Raw genomic sequence first — 24685 nt, 5'->3', positions numbered from 1 at the left:
TTACCAGTTGATCATGCTGCATGCATTGGCCTAGATAGTGAATATCACAAACTTTTTCAACTATTGAGGAAGTTGAGGGACAAATATACAGTAGAATTCAGTTTTTGTCGTCACCAGATAGCGAGACATTCTCCATTAAGGAGTGCTAGACTGCAGTCAGAAGCAGAGATTCACTTGATTTCCTCCCAACTTTGATCGTTCACAGATTATGGAGGCCAACTTCAATTCCCAACAGTCAGCAAACTAAGCGCAGACAAGGCATCTAATTTAGTATCTTTCTGATCTGTATGACTCAGTACTATGCCATATGGTGGATTCCCCACATAGTCTAAAATTCTGTTTTTTAATCAAGCTATCTTACCTGTTATGAAACCTTCTGGTTTGCTGGAAATCCGAATAATATCACGGTTGTCAATCAACACGAAAATCTCATCTTCTGTACAAGAAACAGACACAATGCCACTGAGTCCTTCCAATCCACCAATTAGAGCCTGCAAATGCCATGTATTAAATATTAAAAAGTTAAATTGTTACTTCATTGACAAAGTTCATAAAAAACATTTTGGTACTACAGAATATTTTTAGCTAGAAATTTAGTTTCACACAGGGTCTACGAACTTAATATTCAGTAGTAGAATCAGAAATGAACAAGTACCATCCAAAAACAAAAAAATTCTTCATTCACGCTCTAAAATATCACCATCAGATTATAATAGTAGACAAATATTCTACATCTCAAAATATGGTGCTCCAAATGATCAATAAAGTATAAGGCCCCTCTCAATCTATCCTTTGCAAAGGCCTCAGCTTCATCCCCTTTTGTCCTTACCTCAATGAATTTCAAGCTTAGCACAACACTGAGCTCTTCTCCAGTCGCCTTCAATTCTGTGCCCACTTCTCTGGCCAGCTGTCTTCTTCCTCCCCATCACACACCACCACCCCCCCCCCACCACACAGCAGCCCTCTTCACCCGCCTCCAGTATTCTCCCCCAACCTGAACCCTCGCCTCAGGCCTCTTACCCTCTCTAGATCTTTTCATTGTCGCACTGGCAGTCCACATCGGCCATCTCAATTTCTCTGCTCCCCTCACTCACTCTAATCAGTCTTCCTCCGAACTTATTGCACTTTGTTCTCTCGTCCAATCCTAACATTGTCATCAAACCCGCTGACAAGGGTGGTGCTGTTGTCGTCTGGCTAACCAACCTCTACCTTGCAGAGTCCAAATGCTAACTCTGAACTTCCTCCTATGGATGTGGACCATGACCACAGCACTGAACATCAAGCTATTGTTTCCAGGACTGACCACATCTCCTCTCAAGATCTTCCCTCCACAGCCTCCAAACTCAGTCCCCAACCCCATATACCTGTTTCTACCTCCTTCCCCAGATCCACAAGGACTACCATGTTCAACTCATCGGTTCAGCCTGTTCCTGCCCCACTGAACTGATTTCTTCCTATCTCGACTATTTTTTCTCCCCTTGTCCTGCCTCTTCCTACCTATATTAGTGACTCTTCGAAGTCCTCTGTCACTTTAAGTTTCCAATTTCTTGGCCCTAATCATCCCCTTTTCACCATGTATGCCCAATCTCTCTACACTTCATTCCCCCACCAGGACAGTCTTGGGGCTCTCTGCTTCTTGCTTGAATGGAAACCCAGCCAATCCCCCTCCACCTGGCTAAACTTGTACTCACATTGAACAACTTCTCCTTCAACTCCACTCACTTTCTCCAAATACAAGGTGCTGCTATGGATATTTGCATGGGTCCTAGCTATGCCTGCCTTTTTGTGGGATATGTGGAACACTCCTTGCTCCAGTTCTACTCAGGCCCCCTTCCCTCATCCTTTTTCCAGGACATTGATGACTGCATCGGTGTAGTTTCCTGTTTTTGCCCTGAAATGGAAAATTACATCAACTTTTGTTTCCAATTTCCACCCTTCTCTCACCTTCACATGGGCCATCTCAGGCTCTTCCCTTCCCTGACTGTCTGTCTCCAGCTCTGGTAGGCTATCAACAAATATTCACTATAAGCCCACTGACTTCCACAGCTACCTCAACTACACTTCCTCACCCCACTTCCTGTAAAGGACACCATTCCATTCTCCCAGTTTCTCCATCTCAGTCACATCTGTTCTGATGATACAATCTTCCAATACGACGCTTCCAATAAGTCTTCTGTTTTCCTCAACGGAGGATTCACAACACCCCTCTCCTCCACTGTGGTTGACAGGTCCCTTCACCCTGTCCACCCCATTTCCCACATTTTTGTTGCCTCCTTCTCCCTCCCAGAATCATGATAGAGTTCCTCTTGTCCTCACCTTCCACCCTAACAGCCTCCATATTCAGCAGCTCATCCTCCGCCATTTCTACCACCTCCAAGATGACACTACCAAACACATTTTTCCCTCTCCTCCCCTTTCAACATTCCAAAGGGACCATTCCCTCAGTGACATCCTAGTCCACTCCTTAATCATCCCTCTCCCCTTACCATGGCACCTTTCCATGCAAGTATAGGAGAAAGAACACCTGCCCTTTTACCTCCTCCCCATCCAAGGTCCAAGTGAAACGGTAATTTACTTGTACTTCTTACAATTTAGTATACTGCATTCACTGCTCAAGATGTGGTCTCCTCTGCACTGGCGAGACCAAATGCAGACTAGGGGACCACTTTGAGGAACACCTTTGTTCAGTCTGCGAGCGTGGCCCGGAGATTCTGGTCACCTGTCATTTTAATTCTCCACCTTGTTCCCATCTGACCTCCTGCAGTGTTCCAATGATAGAAGATAGGACTTAGGAGCAGGAGTAAGCAAATTCGGCCCTTTGAGCCTGCTCTGCCATTCAGTAAGATCACGGCTGATCTCAACATGATCGTCAATGCAAGCTTGAGGAACACCAACTTGTCTTTCTATTAGGCACTTTACAGCCTTCTGGACTCAACACGGAGTTCAACAATTTCAGACTGTAACCTCTGCCCCCATTTTGTTTCCTTTTTCTTTGCAGGTTTCGGTTTTATTGTCTTGTTTTTCTCTTTCTTTGTTTTCAGATGGCAGCTAATCATCACTTTGTCATTCACACCTCCCCGAGACACAACTTTTGTTTTCTTATGCCATTTAATCCTGAGAATGGCAGCACAGTGCTCAAATTGGTCCTTGAGTTTACACATTTCTGACCCTACTCAGAGTTAAAGATGCCTCAAGCATCAGTAGTTGTTTTTATGATAGGCTCTGAGGTTAGAACCATAGAAAAATTACAGCATAGGAGGTGGCCATTCATCAACCCATCATGTCTGTGCCGGCTGAAAAAACTAGCCGCCCAATCTAATCCCACCTTCCAGCACCTGGTCCGTAGGTTTCAGGAATTTATTCTACTCTGTCCTCAACATCTTTTTATACTAGTATCCTGCTGAGATGGTCTGGAATTTATAAGAATGATCTGAATTTATGACGCTTCTTTCAACAAATCAAAGTTGATGCATGACCCCCAAAGTTGATGCATGACCCCCAAAGTTCAACGGCATCCTGTTGTCAGGCTAGTTCTCCAATACAGGTATGCCTATATTTTTCCCGTTGGAAAAAAGAATATTTGACCCTTTTGACAACTGTGCTCTTTTTCTTTCACGGTTTTCTTCTATGTAGCTTTTACTCCAGTTTAAAAGCAATTTGGTCATTGTTCATTTAGGTCGTAAGTAAATTTTCTATTAGTTTCTTTCCATTTCCATAAGTGCTTTGTCAAATTAAAAAGTTAGGATGCTTTATTCCTTTAATTCATGTTTTTGGTTGCCAGCTTAGCCAAGAGCTTTCTTTATGGCTTCTTGAACTTAAGCATTTTGACAGAAACCATACATATCCTTTTCAACAGCAACTTTAATCTGCTCCCTTTCCCACAGCTCTCCGCCAATTTTTCCCCTCCTTTTGCTGAAGACATTCACTCTTTGCCCAGATATGGTGCCATGGCATCAGCAACCCCTTTGGCATTTGAAGGCAAAGGCATAGTGGTATTGTCACTTGACTAGTAACCCAGAGACCCAGGGTATTGCTCTGGGGACATGGGTTCGAATCCCACCACAGCAGAAGGTGGAATTTGAATTCAATTAATAAATCTGGAATTAAAGGCTAGTCTGATGATGGCCATGAAACCCTTGTTGATTGTTGTAAAAACCCATCTGGTTTACTAACCTCCTTTAGGGAAGGAAATCTGCTGTCCTTACCTGGTCTGGCGAGCAAGCCACTCAGTTGTATCTAACCTTTACAAAGTCAATAAAGAATAAAACCGGATAGACCACCCAGCATCGACTTCGGCACTGGAAACGACAAGAGCAAACTCAGCCCCGTCAACCCTGCAAGGTCCTTCTTACTAACATCTGGGGGCTTGTGCCAAAGTTGGGAGAGCTGTCCCACAGACTAGTCAAGCAACATAGTCATATTCAAGAAATCATACCTTATAGACAATGTTCCAGACACCGCCATCACTATCTCCGGGTACGTCCTGTCCCACTGGCAGGACAGACCCAGCAGATGCACAGTGGTATACAGTCGGAAGGGAGTTGCCCTGGGAGTCCTCAACATTGACTCCAGACCCCATGAAATCTCACGGCATCTGGTCAAATATGGGCAAGGAAACCTCCTGATTATCACCTACAGCCCTCCCTCAGCTGATGAATCAGTACTCCTCCATGTTGAATACCACTTGGAGGAAGCACTGAGGGTGGCAAGGGCGCAGAATGACTTCAATGTCCATCACCAAGAGTGGCTCGGTAGCACCACTACTGACCGAGCACTAAAGGACATAGCTGCTAGACTGGCTATGCGGCAGGTGGTGGCAGTACCAACGAGGGAAAAACATACTTGACCTCGTTCTCACCAATCCGCCAGCCGCAAATGCATCTGTCCATGACAGTATTGGTAGGAGTGACCACGGCACAGTCCTTGTGGAGATGAAGACCTGCCTTCACATTGAGGATTCACTCCATCGTGTTGTGTGACACTACCACTGTGCTAAATGGGATAGATTTCAAACAGATCTAGCAATGCAAAACTGGGTACCCATGGAGGCGCTGTGGGCCATCAGCAGCAGAATTGTACTCAACCACAATCTGTAACTTCATGGCACGGCATATCCCCCACTCTACCATTACCATCAAGCCGAGAGACCAACACTGGTTCAATGAAGAGTGCAGGAGGGCATGCCAGGCGCAGCACCAGGCATACCTCAAAATGAGGGGTCAACCTGGTGAAGCTACAAACCAGGACGATTTGCATGCCAAACAGCATAAGCAGCATGCGATAGACGGAGCTAAGCGATCCACTAAGCAACGGATCAGATCCAAGCTCTGTAGTCCTGCCACATCCAGCCATGAATGGTGGTGGACAATTAAACAACTAACTGGAGGAGGTGGTTCCACAAATATCCCCATCCTCAATGATGGGGGAGCCAAGCACATCAGTGCAAAAGATAAGGCTGAAGCATTTACAACAATCTTCAGCCAGAAGTGCTGAGTTGATGATCCATCTCAGCCTCCTCCTGAAGTCCCCAGCATCACAGATGCCAATCTTCAGCCAATTCGATTCACTCAGCGTGATATCAAGAAATGAATGAAGGCACTGGGTACTGCAGAGGCTATAGGCCCTGACAATATTCTGGCAAAAGTACTGAAGACCTGTGCTCCAGAACTTGCCGCGCCCTTAGCCAAGCTGTTCCAGTACAGCTACAACACTGGCATCTACCCAGCAATGTGGAAAATTGCCCAGGTATGTCCTGTACACAAAAAGCAGGACAAGTCCAACCCGGCCAATTACCGTCCCATCAGTCTACTCTCAATCAGTGAAGTGATGGAAGGTGTCATTCACAGTGCCATCAAGCAGCACTTGCTTAGCAATTACCTGCTCAGTGACGCTCACTTTGTGCTCCGCCAGGGTCACTCAGCTCCTGACCTCATTACAGCCTTGGTTCAAACATGGACAAAAGAGCTGAGCTCCAGGAGGTGAGGTGAGAGTGACTGCCTTTGACATCAGCCAGCATTTGACCAAGTATGGCATCAAGGAACCCCAGCAAAACTTAAGTCAATGGGAATCAGGGCGAAAACTCTCTGCTGCTTGGAGTCATACCTAGCACAAAGGATGATTGTGGTTGTTGGAGGTCAAATCAACTCAGCTCCAGGACATCACTGCAGGAGTTCCTCAGGATAGTATCCTAAGCCAAACTATCTTCAGCTGCTTCATCAATGACCTTCCTTCAATCAAGGTCAGAAGCGGGGACGTTCTCCGATGATTACACAATGTTCAGCACCATTCACGACTTCTCAGATACAGAAGTAGTCAGTGTAGAAATGCAGCAAGACCTGGACATTATCCAGGCTTGGGCTGATAAGTGGCAAGTAACATTCGCGCCACACAAGTGCCAGGCAATGACCATCTCCAACAAGATAGAATCTAACCATCTCCCCTTGACATTCAATGGCATTACCATCATTGAATCCCCCACTATCAACATTCTGGGGGTTACCATTGACCAGAAACTGAACAGGAGTAGCCATATCAATACCGTGGTTACAAGAGCAGGTCAGAGGCTAGGAATCCTGCGGCAGGTAACTCACCTCCTGACTCCCCAAAGCCTATCCACCATCTACAAGGCACAAGTCAGAAGTGTGATGGAATACTCTCCACTTGTCTGGATGGGTGCAGCTCCAAGAAGACTCAAGAAACTCGATACCATCCAGGACAAAACAGCCCACTTGACTGTTTGCAGACTCTCTCCACCACCGATGTACAGTGGCAGCAGTGTGCACCATCTACAGGATGCACTGCAGCAATGCACCAAGGCTCCTTAGACAACAGCCTCCCAAACCCGCGAGCCCTACCAACTGGAAGGACAAGGACAGCAAATGCATGAGAACACCACCACCTGCAAGTTTCCCTCCAACCCACATGCAATCCTGACTTGAAACTGTATCGCCGCCATTCCTTCACTGTCACTGGGTTAAAATCCTGGTACTCCCTTCCTAGCAGCACTGTGGGTGTACCTACCCCTCATAGACTGCAGCAGTTCAAGAAGGCAGCTCACCACCACCACCTGCTCAAGGGCAATTAGGGATGGGCAATAAATGCTGGCCTCACCCACATCCCATGAATGAAGAAGGAAAAAAAAAAAAGTGGTCATTATTCTTGCACGGGCTTTGGCATTATTGTTGGTAGAATATTTGGAGCAGGGGATAGCTTCACAGCCAAGCCCCATCAAGCCTTTACCAGATGTCCACATATGAACTTCCAGCAGTGGTCTTTAGATGGCAATCAGTAATAGAACTCTAGCCTAAACCCCTTTCCTAACTCAGGCCTTGAAGTCCATTGCGGCACTTCAAATGGCATTCTCATCCTTAGAACGACTAACTTGACAGAGACTGGGAATCAAGCTGGCTAGCTTATTTTCTAAACGTGCACAATGCAGTCTACTTTCCTAGTTTTCTAATGACAGTAACTTCAAATAATTTGCAGTGTTAGAAAAAGAATGCATCACAAAACAAGGTACTTGACAAGATCTCATAGCACCACCTGAACAGGAACTAGTAAGTTCTCCCAGTGAACATCAAACACCACCACTAAAAATGAATGAATTAGTCATGTTATCACTTGTTGGTCAGACCTTGCTGTGTGCACACTGGTTTCTATATCTGCCAACATCATAATAACCGCACTTCAAAAGTAATTAAATGGCTATGAGGAGCTTTTGAGCATCCAAACACGTGAAAAGAAATCAAAATTCTGTTTGTTTCATCACCCCTGTGCTTGCTGACCTGCATTGGCTCCTGGTTAAGCAATGCCTAGATTTTAAAATTCTCATTCTAGTTTTCAGAACCTTACATGACCTCGCCCCTCCCATCTCTGTAATCTCCTCCAATCCCACAACCCTCCAAGATACCTGTACTCCTCTAATTCTGGCATCTTCAACATCCCTGACCGTAACTGGTCCTTCAGCTGCCTGGGCCCCAAGCTCTGGAATTCCCTACCGAAACCTCTCTACCTCAATTTCCTCCTTTCAGATACCCCTTCAAATCAAACTTTTGGTCACCTGCCTTAATATCTCCTCATGAAGCTCAGTGTCATATTTTTTGTTTTATAATGCTGCTGTGAAGCACCTTGGGTATTTTATTACAATCAAGACACTACATAAATATAAAAGTTGTAGATATTGGATGCCACCTGGTGGCAGAATACCTACAACTACAAGCAAATACGCTAGTCGCTCACACGGAAACTTAGCTACAAAGACTCATGGACTGTCTCTCCCGTGCCTGTAACTTGTTCTCCCTGACTACAAGCATCAAGAAAAACGTGATCATGGTACAAGGTGTTGTATCTCTTCCCCTGATCACACCAAATAACATCCCACTGGAAGTGGTTCGCAAATTCTGCTACCTTGGGTTCATGGTGACAGACAATCTGTCCCTTGATCCAGAGCTCGATGCACACATAGGGAAAGCAGCTACCACCTTTGGCCGTCTTGCAAAACGCTCATGGATAACACCAAGCTGGCACTTAGGACCAAGCTGATGGCTTATAAGGCCTGTGTTCTCAGCACCTTGCTGCATGGCTGTGAAACATGGGCGACCTGCAGCGACCAGGAAAATAAGCTCAATAATTTCCATGTTTGCTGTCTGCGGCGCATTATGGGTATATCCTGGCAGGACAAAAAAAAAAATCACAAATGTGCCAGTCCTCTCAAAGGCCAAGCTCTCAAATGTGTTGGCACTAATCAAACAGAGGCAGCTTTGGTGGATCAAACACGCCGCAGAATGGAAGATGGTCACATACCCAAGGACCTTCTATATGGTGAGGTAGCAAGGTCCGGATGACCAGTGAAGCACCCAAAGCTCTGCTTCAAGAACGCTTGCATGTGTCACATGAAGGCCCTAAATGGCGACTAGCACACCTGGGAATCACTAGCTGGCGAAAGAGGGAAATGGCAACAAATCCTGTGGACTGATGTGCACTACCACGATGACCAGTTGCTAAGGCAGCTTGACAAAAGGCGCCAATGTCAAAAACAACAACTCAGAACATCACTTGGCAGCTTCACGTGCAGTACTTGTGGCAGAATTTGCCTCTCAAGGATTTTCCTTCACAGCCATCAGCAAAGGTGCACCAAGAGAAGACACCCCACCTAAATGGATTTGCTGCGTGTCCATCATCTTTTATAGATGGAAGGATGCCAACCAAGCATTACAAAGGGTTTATTTAGCATTTTAACCATTATGAATGTTCACATAAAATTGCAACACTAGGAAATATATTTAAGACCTTGCATATGTAGCATATTACTAGTCAGTCAACTTCACCTGGTTCTGCACATGGGAGTCAAGACCAATCGTACTCTTCAGATGAAATGGACTTAGATGGATAATTGGATTAGGCAGTGCAGATGTTCGAGTCCCCATTTTAAAATCATATGTTCTGTGCTTAATTTTGTATGCCATTATAAATTCACGTCAAAGTTTTTAATGAGAACTACCTTTGTAAACTTGTCACATTAATTATACCCTCCTACTGTGTCTACATTGGCAGGATGGTTTAATCACTGCGACAAGTTTACATAAGCAGTTGCAAAATGTGGACATAGGCATTTATAACAAAAGTTTTAAATTTATATCCTTTTCATGTAAATGTAGCAAGATTTTCAATTTAATAATCAAAATGTCACTTGATCCTCTGTCATTGTCACCTTCTGCACAGCAGAAGGGAGCTGAAGGAAGGAGAGTTCTGCACCTGCCATAATGTGGAGAAATGTCTGCATTTTTCCTGCAACATGGAACAGTTATAGCTTTTTAAAAAAATTTAAGATGTTGAAGTAATAAACAATTTTAATCTTTAAATTGTTAGTTCACCTAGCCATTTAAAAAAAAAATTCTTCCAAAATAAAATGGATCATTTTAACACACCTTCATAAGCATCACTAGCTTCTGTACAAGAAATCTTATTTGAAATTACTCTCTATTTTTTACTATACTTTCATCAGCAATTTTGTTTGCTTGCTTCAATGTGCACTTATAGTTGACTAGCAAGAAGTCAGTTCTAGAAAAGAGGGAACACCTTTTCCCAGGCAGGTATAACTATTCAAATGAAGCTTATATCATAAAATTACAAGTGCAGTTATACTTGCTTATTACACATGCCAGTCTGCAATTTATTATAAACAGGAGTTCAATTAACAGCAAGGCAGGAAAATCTTGAAATCTTCGTGAGTGGGGTTGGTAAAGAGAAGTAAGGAGAGAACACCTTATACTGAAAATTCTCTGCACAGAATTCTTCTTTAATGCAGCATTAATCAGTTTACTAACCATACTTAGAACTTCAAAGTAAAGCCTGTCTTGCATATTGTAGTTACAAAGAGCTGCATAAAATCTCTCAACTTGGAATCATGTTAATTTTCTTCAACTAGTACCCAACAAGAATTACGTTACCTTAAAACATATTTTCACATACACAGAATGAGAACTGATCAATACTAATGTTGATTAACACTAGTGAGCAACTTATAATTCATGTAAACAGAAATGCAGCTGCTTAGATTATACCAGCTTTGCCTTTTGCATACCTGGTTGACTGCGTCCATCACATAAATACTAATCTTATTCCAGCTCAGCACCCATCCATCATGTAGGAAGCACTTCACGAGCCCAAGGTTTCTCTCAGTTGGCTTAATAACACCTTTGCTTGCTGTTGCTGAACTCGCTCGAGGCAATAGTTCAAAAGGCTTCACTCCACTAGTAAATACATTCTTTAAAATGAAAGTTGACTGAACAACCCCTTGTATATCTGATTTCCACAGCCGAAGTCCAGGTCTTGAAGCATACAAATTCACATCAGTTTGTTTACAGAGGCCTGGTATGAAACAGGCTCCAAATGTGCCAGCACTAGAGACATGGGAGATTAAAGATATTTAAAGATGTTTTCATGTGAGTATAAAATGAATCTTCTAAAAAAAAAAATCAAATTTTCCATATAAAATTTTAGTTTTCTAACATAAACAGCTAATTTTCAATATTAATACAGAATTTGCACTTTAGCAAGAAATGTAGCATTCTATATCAACAACTAATTAAGAATACATTTGCTGATAATTATGGTATTACTAAGAAAAAATTGAGCTGCACATTTCCATGCAATTCATATCTTTAGCTTGAATAGATCAAATTGTTTGCCCACATTATTACTCAGAGAATTTTCAATATATTGGTGAAACACCTTGAAAGGAGAGGAAAAATCCATTTCAAGTGCCTTTGGGAAATCTTAAAGCAACCTCCAAAAATGTACAAGTACCGATTCACCTGATCCTTTACCACTATTATAGAAATACAATAAAAAAATTTACTCTACAAAATAAAAAAAACACACCCACACACAATCCATGGCAATGCCCACAGTGGGTCAGAAGTTATGCAGTTGACCTGCAGCAAGGGATGCAGCCAGGGAGAAATTCAGAAGAACTGGAGTTGGAACAATCCGAATGGGATTTGGACGGACAACTAATGAGGGCTAGGGTGCAACAGAATGACATGATGCATGAACTTAAAGTTATCCTATTCCTTTCATCCAGAGCGAAATGAAACAGGATGAAATCAATGGAGCTTCATTGCAAAACAAAAATACATAACTGGAGGAAAAAAGCATTCTGTAGTAATAAGAGCAGGATTTCTGACTGACAATGATGTGGATGCTGGAAGATTTGATGAAATGAAGGAGGAAAAGGAGCATATAATCTTGCAGCATGAGAAAAGTAGTGAGGGGCACAAAGCATACATGGTGCTGAGGGACAGAATCGTCATGCATATGCAGGATGAGGGAGAATGATTGGAGAAAGCCTCAAAAATCAAGGTTGTGATCTCCAGCCAGAGAGAAACACAGGCCTGTGGAGACAGGGACAAGCTCAGATAAATGTGATACAATTCCAACAAGTTTTGAGTGGTTTGCTTTGGATTATAAATTGTAGTTGTTAGCCATGCACTGAGGTGTGTGAGGAAGGAACTTGACTCCTGAAAGATGCTTGCAAAACGTTTGAAACTGGTTTGCTCAAAGTCAAATGTAATCAGAGTGTTTTCTGATTGGTTCAAATTTCCTGCGAACCAATTATGGACTCAAATGCTGCTCTCAGCGCACTACTGGCACAGGACAATTTGCACCATTAATGCACAGAAGAAGCCTCCATGTGTTTTATTTTTGAGTCATAGAGTCATTAATGGCACAGAAGGAGGCCATTTGGCCCATTGAGTCCACACCGGCTCTCCATGGAGCTATGCATTCAGTCCCACTCCCTAGCTCGATCCCCGTAGCCTTGCAAGTCTGTTATATTTCTGGGATTCCTTCATTAACACATGGCCGATGTCCTCCCAGTGCAACTTGCAACATGCGCTGGGAGAACAGGAGATGTTGGCGGATGTGGATTTTCTGGGCAGAGCCTTAAAAGTGCAAGAGCAGCATCTTAAAGCTATACTTGCTCTTCCTGCTATGGGAAAAGCACTTGTGGTCATGTTACTGCTGTAAGTCTTGAGGAAATAGTCTAACAATAAATGAATGGGGAAGCGGGAAAAAAAGAGGTAGAGAGATACGAGGAATGTTCCAGAGGTGGTGTTAAGGGAGACCCTGGAAATTAGCCACTTTCATAGATGGATGGTCACCTTCCTCAGTGAGCTACATTGACAGAAGAGGTGACTGAGGAAGAAAATGCAATTAAGAGATTGTCCTCTCAAATGAGAAAGAAATTCAACACTTTCAAGAGGCTTAGCACTGTAATTAAGTCTGAAGATGCACTTAAGGCTTTGCAATGGTAACGCTGCAATACACACACACTTCTGACTCAAACAACTGCATTTCATACTGATTTATTTGGCAAATGTCTCTTTTAAAGAAGCCAGCAGTACAAAAAAAATTTAGGCATTAGTCATCTTATCACCATCAGCAGAGTCCAGGAGCTAGCTTGAAAATCTTCTTGCAACAAGCGACCAGATCTATTACTGTCTTCTTGGCAAATCCTAATCTCCTGAGACATAACTCCGCTGGTATTCAAAGTAAACTGTTTTGGTCTATAATCATATCCTGGAATAGATCCAGGTGAACTACACTCTATATGATGGAGAAATAATTGCCTCTGCTGCTGCTGGCAGAATTCCCCTCATCCTTGACCTCACAAAGAGCCAGCAAAGCACCCAATGGTATGCCCATGGAGTGAGTAAACTTACATATGTTGTGCAAGATAGCTAGATAATTTTTGAGGTAGAGAAGTAAAGTTCAGTAATAAATGAATATTTTATATATTAAATGAATATTTTTCGTCAGTATTTACAGTAGAGAAAAAAAATGTTGTCGAGGAGAATACTGAGATTCCCTAGATGGGATTGAGGTTCACAAGGAGGAGGTGTTAGCAATTTTGGAAAGTGTGAAAATAGATAAATCCCCTGGGCCAGATGGGATTTATCCTAGGATTCTCTGGGAAGCCAGGGAGGAGATTGCAGAGCCTTTGTCCTTGATCTTTATATCATCATTGTCGACAGGAATAGTGCCGGAAGACTGGAGGATAGCAAATGTTGTCCCCTTGTTCAAGAAGGGGAGTAGAGACAGCCCTGGTAATTATAGACCTGTGAGCCTTACTTGTGGGTAAAATGTTGGAAAAGGTTATAAGAGATAGGATTTATAATCATCTTGAAAAGAATAAGTTCATTAGCGATAGTCAGCACGGTTTTGTGAAGGGTAGGTCGTGCCTCACAAACCTTATTGAGTTTTTTTGAGAAGGTGACCAAACAGGTGGATGAGGTGTATATGGATTTCAGTAGGGCGTTTGATAAGGTTCCCCATGGTAGGCTATTGCAGAAAATACGGAAGTATGGGGTTGAAGGTGATTTAGAGCTTTGGATCAGAAATTGGCTAGCTGAAAGAAGACAGAGGGTGGTGGTTGATGGCAAATGTTCATCCTGGAGTTTAGTTACTAGTGGTGTACCGCAAGGATCTGTTTTGGGGCCACTGCTGTTTGTCATTTTTATAAATGACCTGGATGAGGGTGTAGAAGGGTGGGTTAGTAAATTTGCGGATGACACGAAGGTCGGTGGAGTTGTGGATAGTGCCGAAGGATGTTGTAGGGTACAGAGGGACACAGATAGGCTGCAGAGCTGGGCTGAGAGATGGCAAATGGAGTTTAATGCGGAAAAGTGTGAGGTGATTCACTTTGGAAGGAGTAACAGGAATGCAGAGTACTGGGCTAATGGGAAGATTCTTGGTAGTGTAGATGAGCAGAGAGATCTTGGTGTCCAGGTACATAAATCCCTGAAAGTTGCTACCCAGGTTAATAGGGCTGTTAAGAAGACATATGGTGTGTTAGTTTTTATTAGTAGGGGTATCGAGTTTCAGAGCCACGAGGTCATGCTGCAGCTGTACAAAACTCTGGTGAGGCCGCACCTGGAGTATTGCGTGCAGTTCTGGTCACCGCATTATAGGAAGGATGTGGAAGCTTTGGAAAGAGTGCAGAGGAGATTTACTAGGATGTTGCCTGGTATGGAGGGAAGGTCTTACGGGGAAAGGCTGAGGGACTTGAGGTTGTTTTCGTTGGAGAGAAGGAGGAGAGGTGACTTAATAGAGACATATAAGATAATCAGAGGGTTAGATAGGGTGGATAGTGAGAGTCTTTTTCCTCGGATGGTGATGGCAAACACGAGGGGACATAGCTTTAAGTTGAGGGGTGATAGATATAGGACAGATGTTAGAGGTAGTTTCTTTACGCAGAGAGTAGTAGGGGCGTGGAACGCCCTGCCTGCAACAGTAGTAGACTCGCCAACTTTAAGGGCATTTAAGTGGTCATTGGATAGACATATGGATGAAAATGGAATAATGTAGGTCAGATGGTTTCACAGGTCGGCGCAACATCGAGGGCCGAAGGGCCTGTACTGCGCTGTAATGTTCTAATGTTCTAAAATACCTCCAATTCAATGCTCTACTCCAAATTGAACAGAGGTACACCAATTTCACAGACTCTCAGAGTAAAACCAAATAAACTACTAAAATGGAGAACAAATTTGGATTAAACGTCAACAGCAATCATTTAACAGTTCCTGGTGACTGCACACTGACATGCCTGTTCCATGTTGTTATGGCACATACATCAGAGTTTCCTGGTTTCAAGACACCCACAATGCCTACAGTTGAAATTTGTGTCACAAAGCAGCACAAGCCTCTACAATGAAAAGGATAGAGTCTTTGGGGCTATTTCAGGTGTATTTTTTTTTGGCCTTGCAGACATCAGCCACACCCTACGTTTTTTTGTCCTTCACACGCAAGACTTTTGATAGCAAATATCCTATGCTATTGCTCGCAGTAAATTAGACGGTATACTTTTTTTTTGGAAGGAGGACAGATGCATTATGCCACACTACAAAAAGGTATTATGATGCTGCTGGGATGGAGCTGCAATCCTTTAGGTCATAAAATTATTGCAGATGTGAAGGTGAGTTCATTCAAAAGGTTGATTATTATTCAGGCTGGAGATCACAATCTTCACTTCATTTGTGGCAAGTTAAATTAAGAACTTGCAGACATTCTGGCTCCGGCAATTTATTTTATTTTTTTTGCAGAGTGTTTCTATACACTGCGGATAACTGCCTTCATTTCTATATACTTCTTTTAAAAAAAATTAAAGACATTTGCATTATATTTTGGGAGCAGACAGTGCGAGCGAGTGAGCAGCTGGGAAGGTCAGTTTCAGCTTAAACTTAACTCCCTTTTGTTTTCGGCGGACCAAGGGGCTGCTGGGTAAGTAAAACCATATATATTTGGGCCTTTTCGGAACCCGAGAAACTACACATGTAGTGTCTCCCACCCACCCTCCTCCTCTAACCAAAAAAAAAAAGGACTCGGTGGTGTAGATAAGGTAAGGCTTTTTCTACTTTTTTTTTTAAATCGTGTGATTGGTAAAATCTTTTCGTTCCTTTTTCATTTTTTCTAAGTTTCAGACTAAGTTAAGCTTAAGATTAAAAATGGCAAAAGATCTCAGACCTGTGTTATGCTCCTCTTGCTCAATGTGGGAGTTCAGGGACACGGCTGATTTCCCTGACTCCTTCATGTGCAGGAAGTGTGTCCAGCTGCAGCTCTTGTTAAGACCACATGACGGCTCTGGAGCTGCGGATGGACTCACTTTGGAGCATCCGCGATGCTGAGGAGGTCGTGGATAGCACGTTTAGCGAATTGGTCACACCGCAGATTAGGATTGCTGAGGGAGAAAGGGAATGGGTGACCAAAAGGCAGAGAAAGAGCAGGAAGGCAGCGCAGGTGCCCCCTGCGGTCATCTCCCTCCACAACAGGTATACCGTTTTGGATACCTTTGAGGGAGATGGCTCACCAGGGGAAGGCAGCAGTAGCTAGGTTCATGGCACCGTGGCTGGCTCTGCTGTTCAGAAGTGCGGCAAAAAGAGTGGAAGGGCTATAGTCATAGGGGATTCGATTGTAAGGGGAGTAGATAGGCGGTTCGGTGGTCGAAAACGAGACTCTCGAATGGTATGTTGCCTCCCAGGTGCACGGGTCAGGGATGTCTCACATCGGCTGCAGAACATTCTGAAGGGGGAGGGTGAACAGCCAGTTGTCATTGTGCACATAGGCACCAAAGATATAGGTAAAAAACGGGATGAGGTCCTACAAGCAGAATTTAGGGAGTTAGGAGCCAAGTTAAAAAGTAGGACCTCAGGAGGTAGTAATCTCAGGATTGCTACCAGTGCCACGTGATAGTCAGAGTAGAAATGAAAGAATAGTCAGGATGAATGCGTGGCTTGAGAGATGGTGCAGGAGGGAGGGGTTCAGATTTTTGGGACATTGGGACCGGTTCTGGGGGAGGTGGGACTATTACAAATTGGACGGTCTACACCTGGGCCGGACTGGAACCAATGTCCTCGGGGGTGCTTTTGCTAACGCTGTTGGGCAGGGTTTAAACTAATGTGGCAGGGGGTTGGGAACCAAATGAGGTCGTCAGTGGACAGTAAGGAGGTAGTAACTAAAGCCTGTAAGGAACTAGATAATGAAGTCAGTGTGACTAAGGGGAAGAGTAGGCAGGGAGCAGATGATGAAAGCAAAAGGGACTGGTGGTCTGAGGTGCATTTGTTTTAATGCAAGAAGTGTAGTAGGTAAGGCAGATAAACTTAGGGCTTGGATTAGTACCTGGGAGTATGATGTTATTGCTATTACCGAGACTTGGTTAAGGGAAGGGCATGATTGGCAACTAAATATCCCAGGATATCGATGCTTCAGGCGGGATAGAGAGGGAGGTAAAAGGGGTGGAGGAGTTGCATTACTGGTCAAAGAGGATATCACAGCTGTGCTGAAGGAGGGCACTATGGAGGACTCGAGCTGTGAGGCAATATGGGCAGAACTCAGAAATAGGAAGGGTGCGGTAACAATGTTGGGGCTGTACTACAGGCCTCCCAACAGCGAGCGTGAGATAGAGGTACAAATATGTAAACAGATTATGGAAAGATGTAGGAGCAACAGGGTGGTGATGATAGGAGATTTTAATTTTCCCAACATTGACTGGGATTCACTTAGTGTTAGAGGTCTAGATGGAGCTGAATTTGTAAGGAGCATCCAGGAGGGTTTTCTAGAGCAGTATGTAAATAGTCCAACTCGGGAAGGGGCCATACTGGACCTGGTGTTGGGGAATGAGCCCGGACAGGTGGTTGAAGTTTCAGTAGGGGACTACTTTGGGAATAGTGATCACAATTCCGTAAGTTTTAGAATATTCATGGACAAAGACGAGAGTGGTCCTAAAGGAAGAGTGCTAAATTGGGGGAAGGCCAACTATACCAAAATTCGGCAGGAGCTGGGGAATGTAGATTGGGAGCAGCTGTTTGAAGGTAAATCCACATTTGATATGTGGGAGGCTTTTAAAGAGAGGTTGATTAGAGTGCAGGAGAGACATGTTCCTGTGAAAATGAGGGATAGAAATGGCAAGATTAGGGAACCATGGATGACAGGTGAAATTGTGAGACTAGCTAAGAGGAAAAAGGAAGCATACATAAGGTCTAGGCGGCTGAAGAAAGACGAAGCTTTGGAAGAATATCGGGAATGTAGGACCAATCTGAAACGAGGAATTAAGAGGGCCAAAAGGGGTCATGAAATATCTTTAGCAAACAGGGTTAAGGAAAATCCCAAAGCCTTTTATTCATATATAAGGAGCAAGAGGGTAACTAGAGAAAGGATTGGCCCACTCAAGGACAAAAGGAGGAAAGTTATGCGTGGAGTCAGAGAAAATGGGTGAGATTCTAAACGAGTACTTTGCATCGGTATTCACCGAGGAGAGGGACATGACGGATGTTGAGGTTAGGGACAGATGTTTGATTACTCTAGGTCAAGTCGGCATAAGGAGGGAGGAAGTGTTGGGTATTCTAAAAGGCATTAAGGTGGACAAGTCCCCAGGTCCGGATGGGATCTATCCCAGGTTACTGAGGGAAGCGAGAGAGAAAATAGCTGGGGCCTTAACAGATATCTTTGCAGCATCCTTAAACACGGGTGAGGTCCCGGAGGACTGGAGAATTGCTAATGTTGTCCCCTTGTTTAAGAAGGGTAGCAGGGATAATCCAGGTAATTATAGACCGGTGAGCCTGACGTCAGTGGTAGGGAAGCTGCTGGAGAAGATACTGAGGGATAGGATCTATTCCCATTTGGAAGAAAATGGGCTCATCAGTGATAGGCAACATGGTTTTGTGCAGGGAAGGTCATGTCTTACCAATTTAATAGAATTCTTTGAGGAAGTGACAAAGTTGATTGATGAGGGAAGGGCTGTAGATGTCATATACATGGACTTCAGTAAGGTGTTTTGATAAGGTTCCCCATGGTAGGCTGATGGAGAAAGTGAAGTCGCACGGGATCCAGGGTGTACTAGCTAGATGGGTAAAGAACTGGCTGGGCAACAGGAGACAGAGAGTAGCAGTGGAAGGGAGTTTCTCAAAATGGAGACGTGTGACCAGTGGCGTTCCACAGGGATCCGTGCTGGGACCACTGTTGTTTGTGATATACATAAATGATTTGGAGGAAAGTGTAGGTGGTCTGATTAGCAAGTTTGCAGACGACACTAAGATTGGTGGAGTAGCAGATAGTGAAGGGGACTGTCAGAGAATACAGCAGAATATAGATAGATTGGAGAGTTGGGCAGAGAAATGGCAGATGGAGTTCAATCAGGGAAAATGCAAGGTGATGCATTTTGGAAAATCCAATTCAAGAGTGAACTATTCAGTAAATGGAAAAGTCCTGGGGAAAATTGATGTACAGAGAGATGTGTGTGTTCAGGTCCATTGTTCCCTGAAGGTGGCAACGCAGGTAAATAGAGTGGTCAAGAAGGCATACGGCATGCTTTCCTTCATCGGACGGGGTATTGAGTACAAGGGTTGGCAGGTCATGTTACAGTTGTTTTGGACTTTGGTTCGGCCACATTTGGAATACTGCGTGCAGTTCTGGTCGCCACATTACCAAAAGGATGTAGATGCTTTGGAGAGGGTGCAGAGGAGGTTCACCAGGATGTTGCCTGGTATGGAGGGCGCTAGCTATGAAGAGAGGTTGAGTAGATTAGGATTATTTTCATTAGAAAGACGGAGGTTGAGGGGGGACCTGATTGAGGTGTACAAAATCATGAGAGGTATAGACAGGGTGGATAGCAAGAAGCTTTTTCCCCCCAGAGTGGGGGATTCAAATACTAGGGGTCACGAGTTCAAAGTGAGGGGGGGAAAGTTTAGTGGGGGTATGCGTGGAAAGTTCTTTACGCAGAGGGTGGTGGGTGCCTGGAACGCGTTGCCAGCGGAGGTGGTAGATGCGAACACGATGGAGTCTTTTAAGATGTATCTAGACAGATACATGAATGGGCAGGAAGCAAAGAGATACAGACCCTTAGAAAATAGGCGACATGTTTAGATAGAGGATCTGGATCGGCGCAGGCTTGGAGGGCCGAAGGGCCTGTTCCTGTGCTGTAATTTTCTTTGTTCTATTTCCTTCTTACAGTTTTCGCTCAACTCCCAGAGGGCAGGGACTTAATGTTCCAGCGGCACTGCAGTCCCTATCCGTTAGCACTTTATAAGCCTGGATAGCAAAATATCTTCAGGCTTTTCAACTACCAGAGGCATTACAATTGACTCCAGTCCTCTCCCTACAATTACCAACAAGGTTCACTGGATGACGACAATCAGGAACTGAATTTTTCCTCTCCAGACTAAAACGAACTATAGTCCTGACTGCGATCAGTAGAGCAAGACTCTCAGATTTTCCTTAATGGTACAACTCGAATATAGCACAAAATGATTTTGCCACTGAGCTAGCTGGATGGCCATTGAATATTACATTTAAAACAGTTACAATATTTTTTATACTCATGATCAAGACAGTATCACAACCATGGAAGAGTTAAGAAGTCTAAGTGAGCAATATTACGATTTTGATAACTCAGAAGACTCAAGCAATTTGATTGTTGATTTAAGACTTAGTGCACTTACCTTTTTCTTGGTTGGGTTCCAATCTGTTTGATAATGTTCTGCTCAGTATAAAGAAGAAGAGAGCGCAGGCAAGTTGAAACTAGCAGAACTTTTTGAGTATAGTCCAACTGTACTATTGGAGATGACTCTTCCAATATCACACTGGGAGTACAAACACCCTACAAGAAAACAGAACACAACAGTTAAATACAAAGGACAGAAACCACATCCTAATTCAAACAGTTTAATGAACATATTTTAACTCTGCTATGACCGACCGCTCCAGTCAAAGCCCCCAATCAAAATATACGATTATGATTGTGGTGGGAGAAACGCACTGTTAATTCAATCCCGTCCTTCCACAGATCGCCAACATATCATTTTAAACTTTCCAAATTAAAGACCGACCTAGCCAAATTGCACCATCTATTAACCCCTGAATGAGGCTAACTAAACCAGCTGTCTTTAAATCAACAAATTAACTGTTTAATTAGAAAAACTAAATTCTTAAACACTAAGATGACATGAACAAAATTTAAAATAGAAAAAATTAGAATCCTTGCAAATTTACAGTCCAATGTTGCTTGAAGTCCTCATAGCCGTCTGATTGGGGAAAAAAGTTCAACAGTAGGACAGTCCGTAGTCTAATTCCAGCAGTAAGTGATGCTTTCCTTTTCCAGCAATGAATTTCAACAATTAACGACTCGCAAACACTTTTAAATGAATCAATTTGGCTTTAGAATTTTTTTGAGGGATAAAATATTGTCACAGTCTAACTTCCCTTCCTTCAGTTTAAATTATCAGAGATCTCCATTCAGGTGCTAACACACAGCTGTCTGTCTGTGCCCTCTGTTAGAACAGTCTGTTTGCACTATAAGCCAGTTCAAAATTGAATTATAACAAATGTTTCTATCGATGCTCAGGCCAAGTGGCTGTATCCAAGGCAACGAGAATGCACCCTTTGAATCGCAGTCTCCGAATGGCTGTATTCAAGGCAATGAGAATGCAACTTCTCGGTAACTCCTGAGGCCTGCTTGTTCTCAAAGAAGCACTGATCCTTTGCTGTCTTAAAGACACCAGAGATATTTCCCGGAAAAAAAACTACAGGATCATAACAACTCTTACGGTCAATGTTGTTCATTCTTCATTACTGAAGAACACTGCCAGAATATTAGCTCATCCTTTGTTCATCAAAAGGCTATTGCATATGCTTATAAAATAATCGTGTATTCTTTTTACATATTCAAATCGACATGAGAAAACTCCACAAAATTTCACCAGTAGAATTACACCATACAAACTTCAGAATCAATGCTAAAAATTCAAATAAAACATTTGAAAAGGAAATGAAATTGAATACAGTTACTTTCAGTAACTAAAATACCAAGTGCCCTAGATTGAAAACTTAAATTTTAATATTCTTGTGCATAAGCTTAACTGTTGCCAGCTACATTTCCTGATATGTCATTCACGTACTTGTACATTTGCAGTCCAAACAGGATAGGTGGTGCACAGTTGGCAGTGAGAAAACAGAACAGCTGTGATACATAGTACAGGATGGAGATCGAATAGTCAAAATCAACATGAACCATCAGCAAGATAGCTCGCTATCAAGTTATACGGTCATGTATCAAATAAAATAAACCCACAGGGAATCCAATTTATATTGGCACCTGCGATTCAAATGACAGTGGTCAATGCCAGACGTTGGCTGCAGCAATTTCACAGCAGATCTTATTTTCACCAATATGCTAAAAGGCCTCCTTTAATGGCAATCACTGACAAAAGTACAGAAAAAAAAATGGGTATATACAAGAACATGCATGTGACATTTATTGCCCCAACTCCAAATCACTCCCTCAATAGTAGCCAAATGCCAGCATTCTTCATGTGCTAACTGAACATAAATGGGTCTTCCTTTCTTTTAATTGTACACACCAATAATGCCACTATTTTGCAAATGTTCTTCTCTTTCAAAATCCAACAGAATCTTTTTTTTTAAAAATAACTCCAACTTCAAAATGGTAGCCTATTTCCAAAGCAATGTTTTATAACAGTTGTATTTGCCATACATTTACAAATCTATAATCCTATCAGTAGAGTCATAGAGAGATACAGCACTCAAACAGGCCCTTCGGCCCACCGAGTCTGCACCAACCAACAACCACCCATTTATACTGATCCTACATTAATCCCATATTCCCTACCACATCCCCACCATTCTCCTACCACCTAACTACACTAGGGGCAATTTACAATGGCCAATTTATCTATCAACCTGCAAGTCTTGGCTGTGGGAGGAAACCGGAGAAGCCGGCAGAAACCCACGTAAGCCTACCTGTTCACAATTTATCATTTTAAGATTCATTACCTGATCCAAGTCCAGAGCAGCATACACTACTTTGCCTTGATCATCCCCAGAGAACAGTTTCATTCCATTAGTACTCCAAGCTAGTGCCGTAATATTACTTTTGTGAAAACCCACATCAAATCGGCGCAACTGTGGAACAAGAAATACCTCATAAAAGTCAAGAAAAAAAAAAATGGGTGTCTGCAAAATAGAAGGGCAATAACTTTATCAATACCCAAATAAAATTATACTGCTATATTGCAGAAAATGTAGAGGCTTTTTTTTCATAATTTACTTCTCAAATCTGTAGAAAATAAATGCAGAAGCAGCAAGATAGCTCTTTTTATTTTGAACTCTTAAACGATTGGCAGACAAATTAAAACAGACTACAATTTTAGAAGACCATGGATGAAACAAACAAACATTCTGAAAAGCTAGTTATTCATCAGTGCATTTTCTTTACTTAAACATATTAGACATCATGAATTAAAGTTACCACTATTTACTAAATACTAGACACCGAATATAACCAGCAAATCTGGTTAGTGAGGATTACAGAATAAAAAAGTTGCATTCCACTGAAAGCCATCTGTTTAACTAATTTTCTTATGCAAATTACAACATTAAATGTACAGTAGCAATATGGTGAATGCTTTCTATAGAATCAGGCTATTGTGAAATTTGTTTTGATTAGAAGATGACAGATAAAGATTTGTATTTGCATAGCACATCTTGTTGAGTTCAATGCATTATACTGAAGTACAATGACTTGGTTAGGCAAATACAGCAGCCATTTTACATACAGTGAGATCCCACTGACAGCAATGATTATTTTTTCTGGTGTTGTTAGGAAGCTACTCCCCTATTCTTCCTCAGAGTGCTAGGAGATAATTTTTTCCTGGTCTTGAACACAAGAAATAGGAGCAGCAGTAGACCATATAGCCCATCGAGCCTGCTCTGCCATTCAACACAATCATGGCTGATTTTTGGACTTCAACTCCACTTTCCTGCCAGCTTCCCATATCCCTTGATTTCCTGAAACATCAAAAATCAGTCTATCCCAGCCTTAAATGTATTCCAACGAAGGAGCATCCACAACCCTCTGGGGTAGAGAATCCCAAAGATTCACAACCCTTTGCATGAAGTAATTTCTCCTCATCTCAGTCTTACATGTTCGGCCCTTATCATGAAACAGTTCCACCATGTTTTAGATTATGTGACCAGCCCCTTCAGAATCTTGTATGCTTCAATGAGATCACCCCTCATTCTTCCAAACTCCAGAAAATATTGGCCAAATTTACTCAGCCTCTCATCAGAGGACAACCCTCTAATCTCAGGGACCAACCTAGTGAATCTTCGCTGTACTACCTTCAATGCAAGTATGTCCTTCCTTAAATATGGAGACTAAAACTACACATAGTATTCCAGATGTGGTCTCACCAAAGCCCTGCACAAATGTAGCAAGACTTCTTAATTCCTATATTCCAATCCCCTTGCAAGAAAGGCCACAGCAGCATGTGCGGACGTGACTCTCCTATTCTCCCTTAGGGTGCTAGATCATCAATATCGCCTGAACAAGAACAGAGGCCTTGGTTTCTAACAAGCCATTTGAAAAACAGTTTCTGTGACACCACAGCATTCCCCCAGCTCCACAGCAGTGTTTGAACCCACAACCTAATAACTCACTGTGGAGCAACAGAAGAGGAAAAAAAAACATAGGGAAAGTCAGGGCACTCATACAACCACTATCAGCAGCTGAAGGCTGCAGTCATTGCAAGAGACCTGGAAGCAGAAAACCCAACTGCACTTTCAGCTGTAGTATCCAACTTAAAGAGACCTCCAAAAGAGGAAAAAAATGGAAAAT

At 42.9% G+C, this 24685-nt stretch overlaps 1 protein-coding gene across 3 annotated transcripts in view; it reads right to left on the bottom strand.

The window, feature by feature from the left end:
* tecpr2 (tectonin beta-propeller repeat containing 2) overlaps positions 1-24685 on the bottom strand; it is a 140341-nt gene that overhangs the window by 101442 nt on the left and 14214 nt on the right. For all 3 annotated transcript variants that reach the window (XR_010975680.1, XM_068038960.1, XM_068038961.1), the window contains exons 4-7: positions 22843-22971; positions 20493-20650; positions 10583-10901; positions 362-491 (exon numbers count right to left, since the gene is read on the bottom strand). Coding sequence is in view for 2 of the 3 variants with exons in the window: in XM_068038960.1 (XP_067895061.1) it covers positions 362-491; positions 10583-10901; positions 20493-20650; positions 22843-22971 (736 nt within the window). In the remaining variant the exon portion in view is untranslated. The remainder of the gene's footprint in view (positions 1-361; positions 492-10582; positions 10902-20492; positions 20651-22842; positions 22972-24685) is intronic.

This window comes from Heterodontus francisci, chromosome 9, assembly GCF_036365525.1.
Source record: "Heterodontus francisci isolate sHetFra1 chromosome 9, sHetFra1.hap1, whole genome shotgun sequence".
In the NCBI taxonomy this organism is placed as follows: domain Eukaryota; kingdom Metazoa; phylum Chordata; class Chondrichthyes; order Heterodontiformes; family Heterodontidae; genus Heterodontus; species Heterodontus francisci.
Note: the sequence above shows the minus strand (reverse complement) of the source record. Positions and strands in the feature narration are given on the sequence as shown.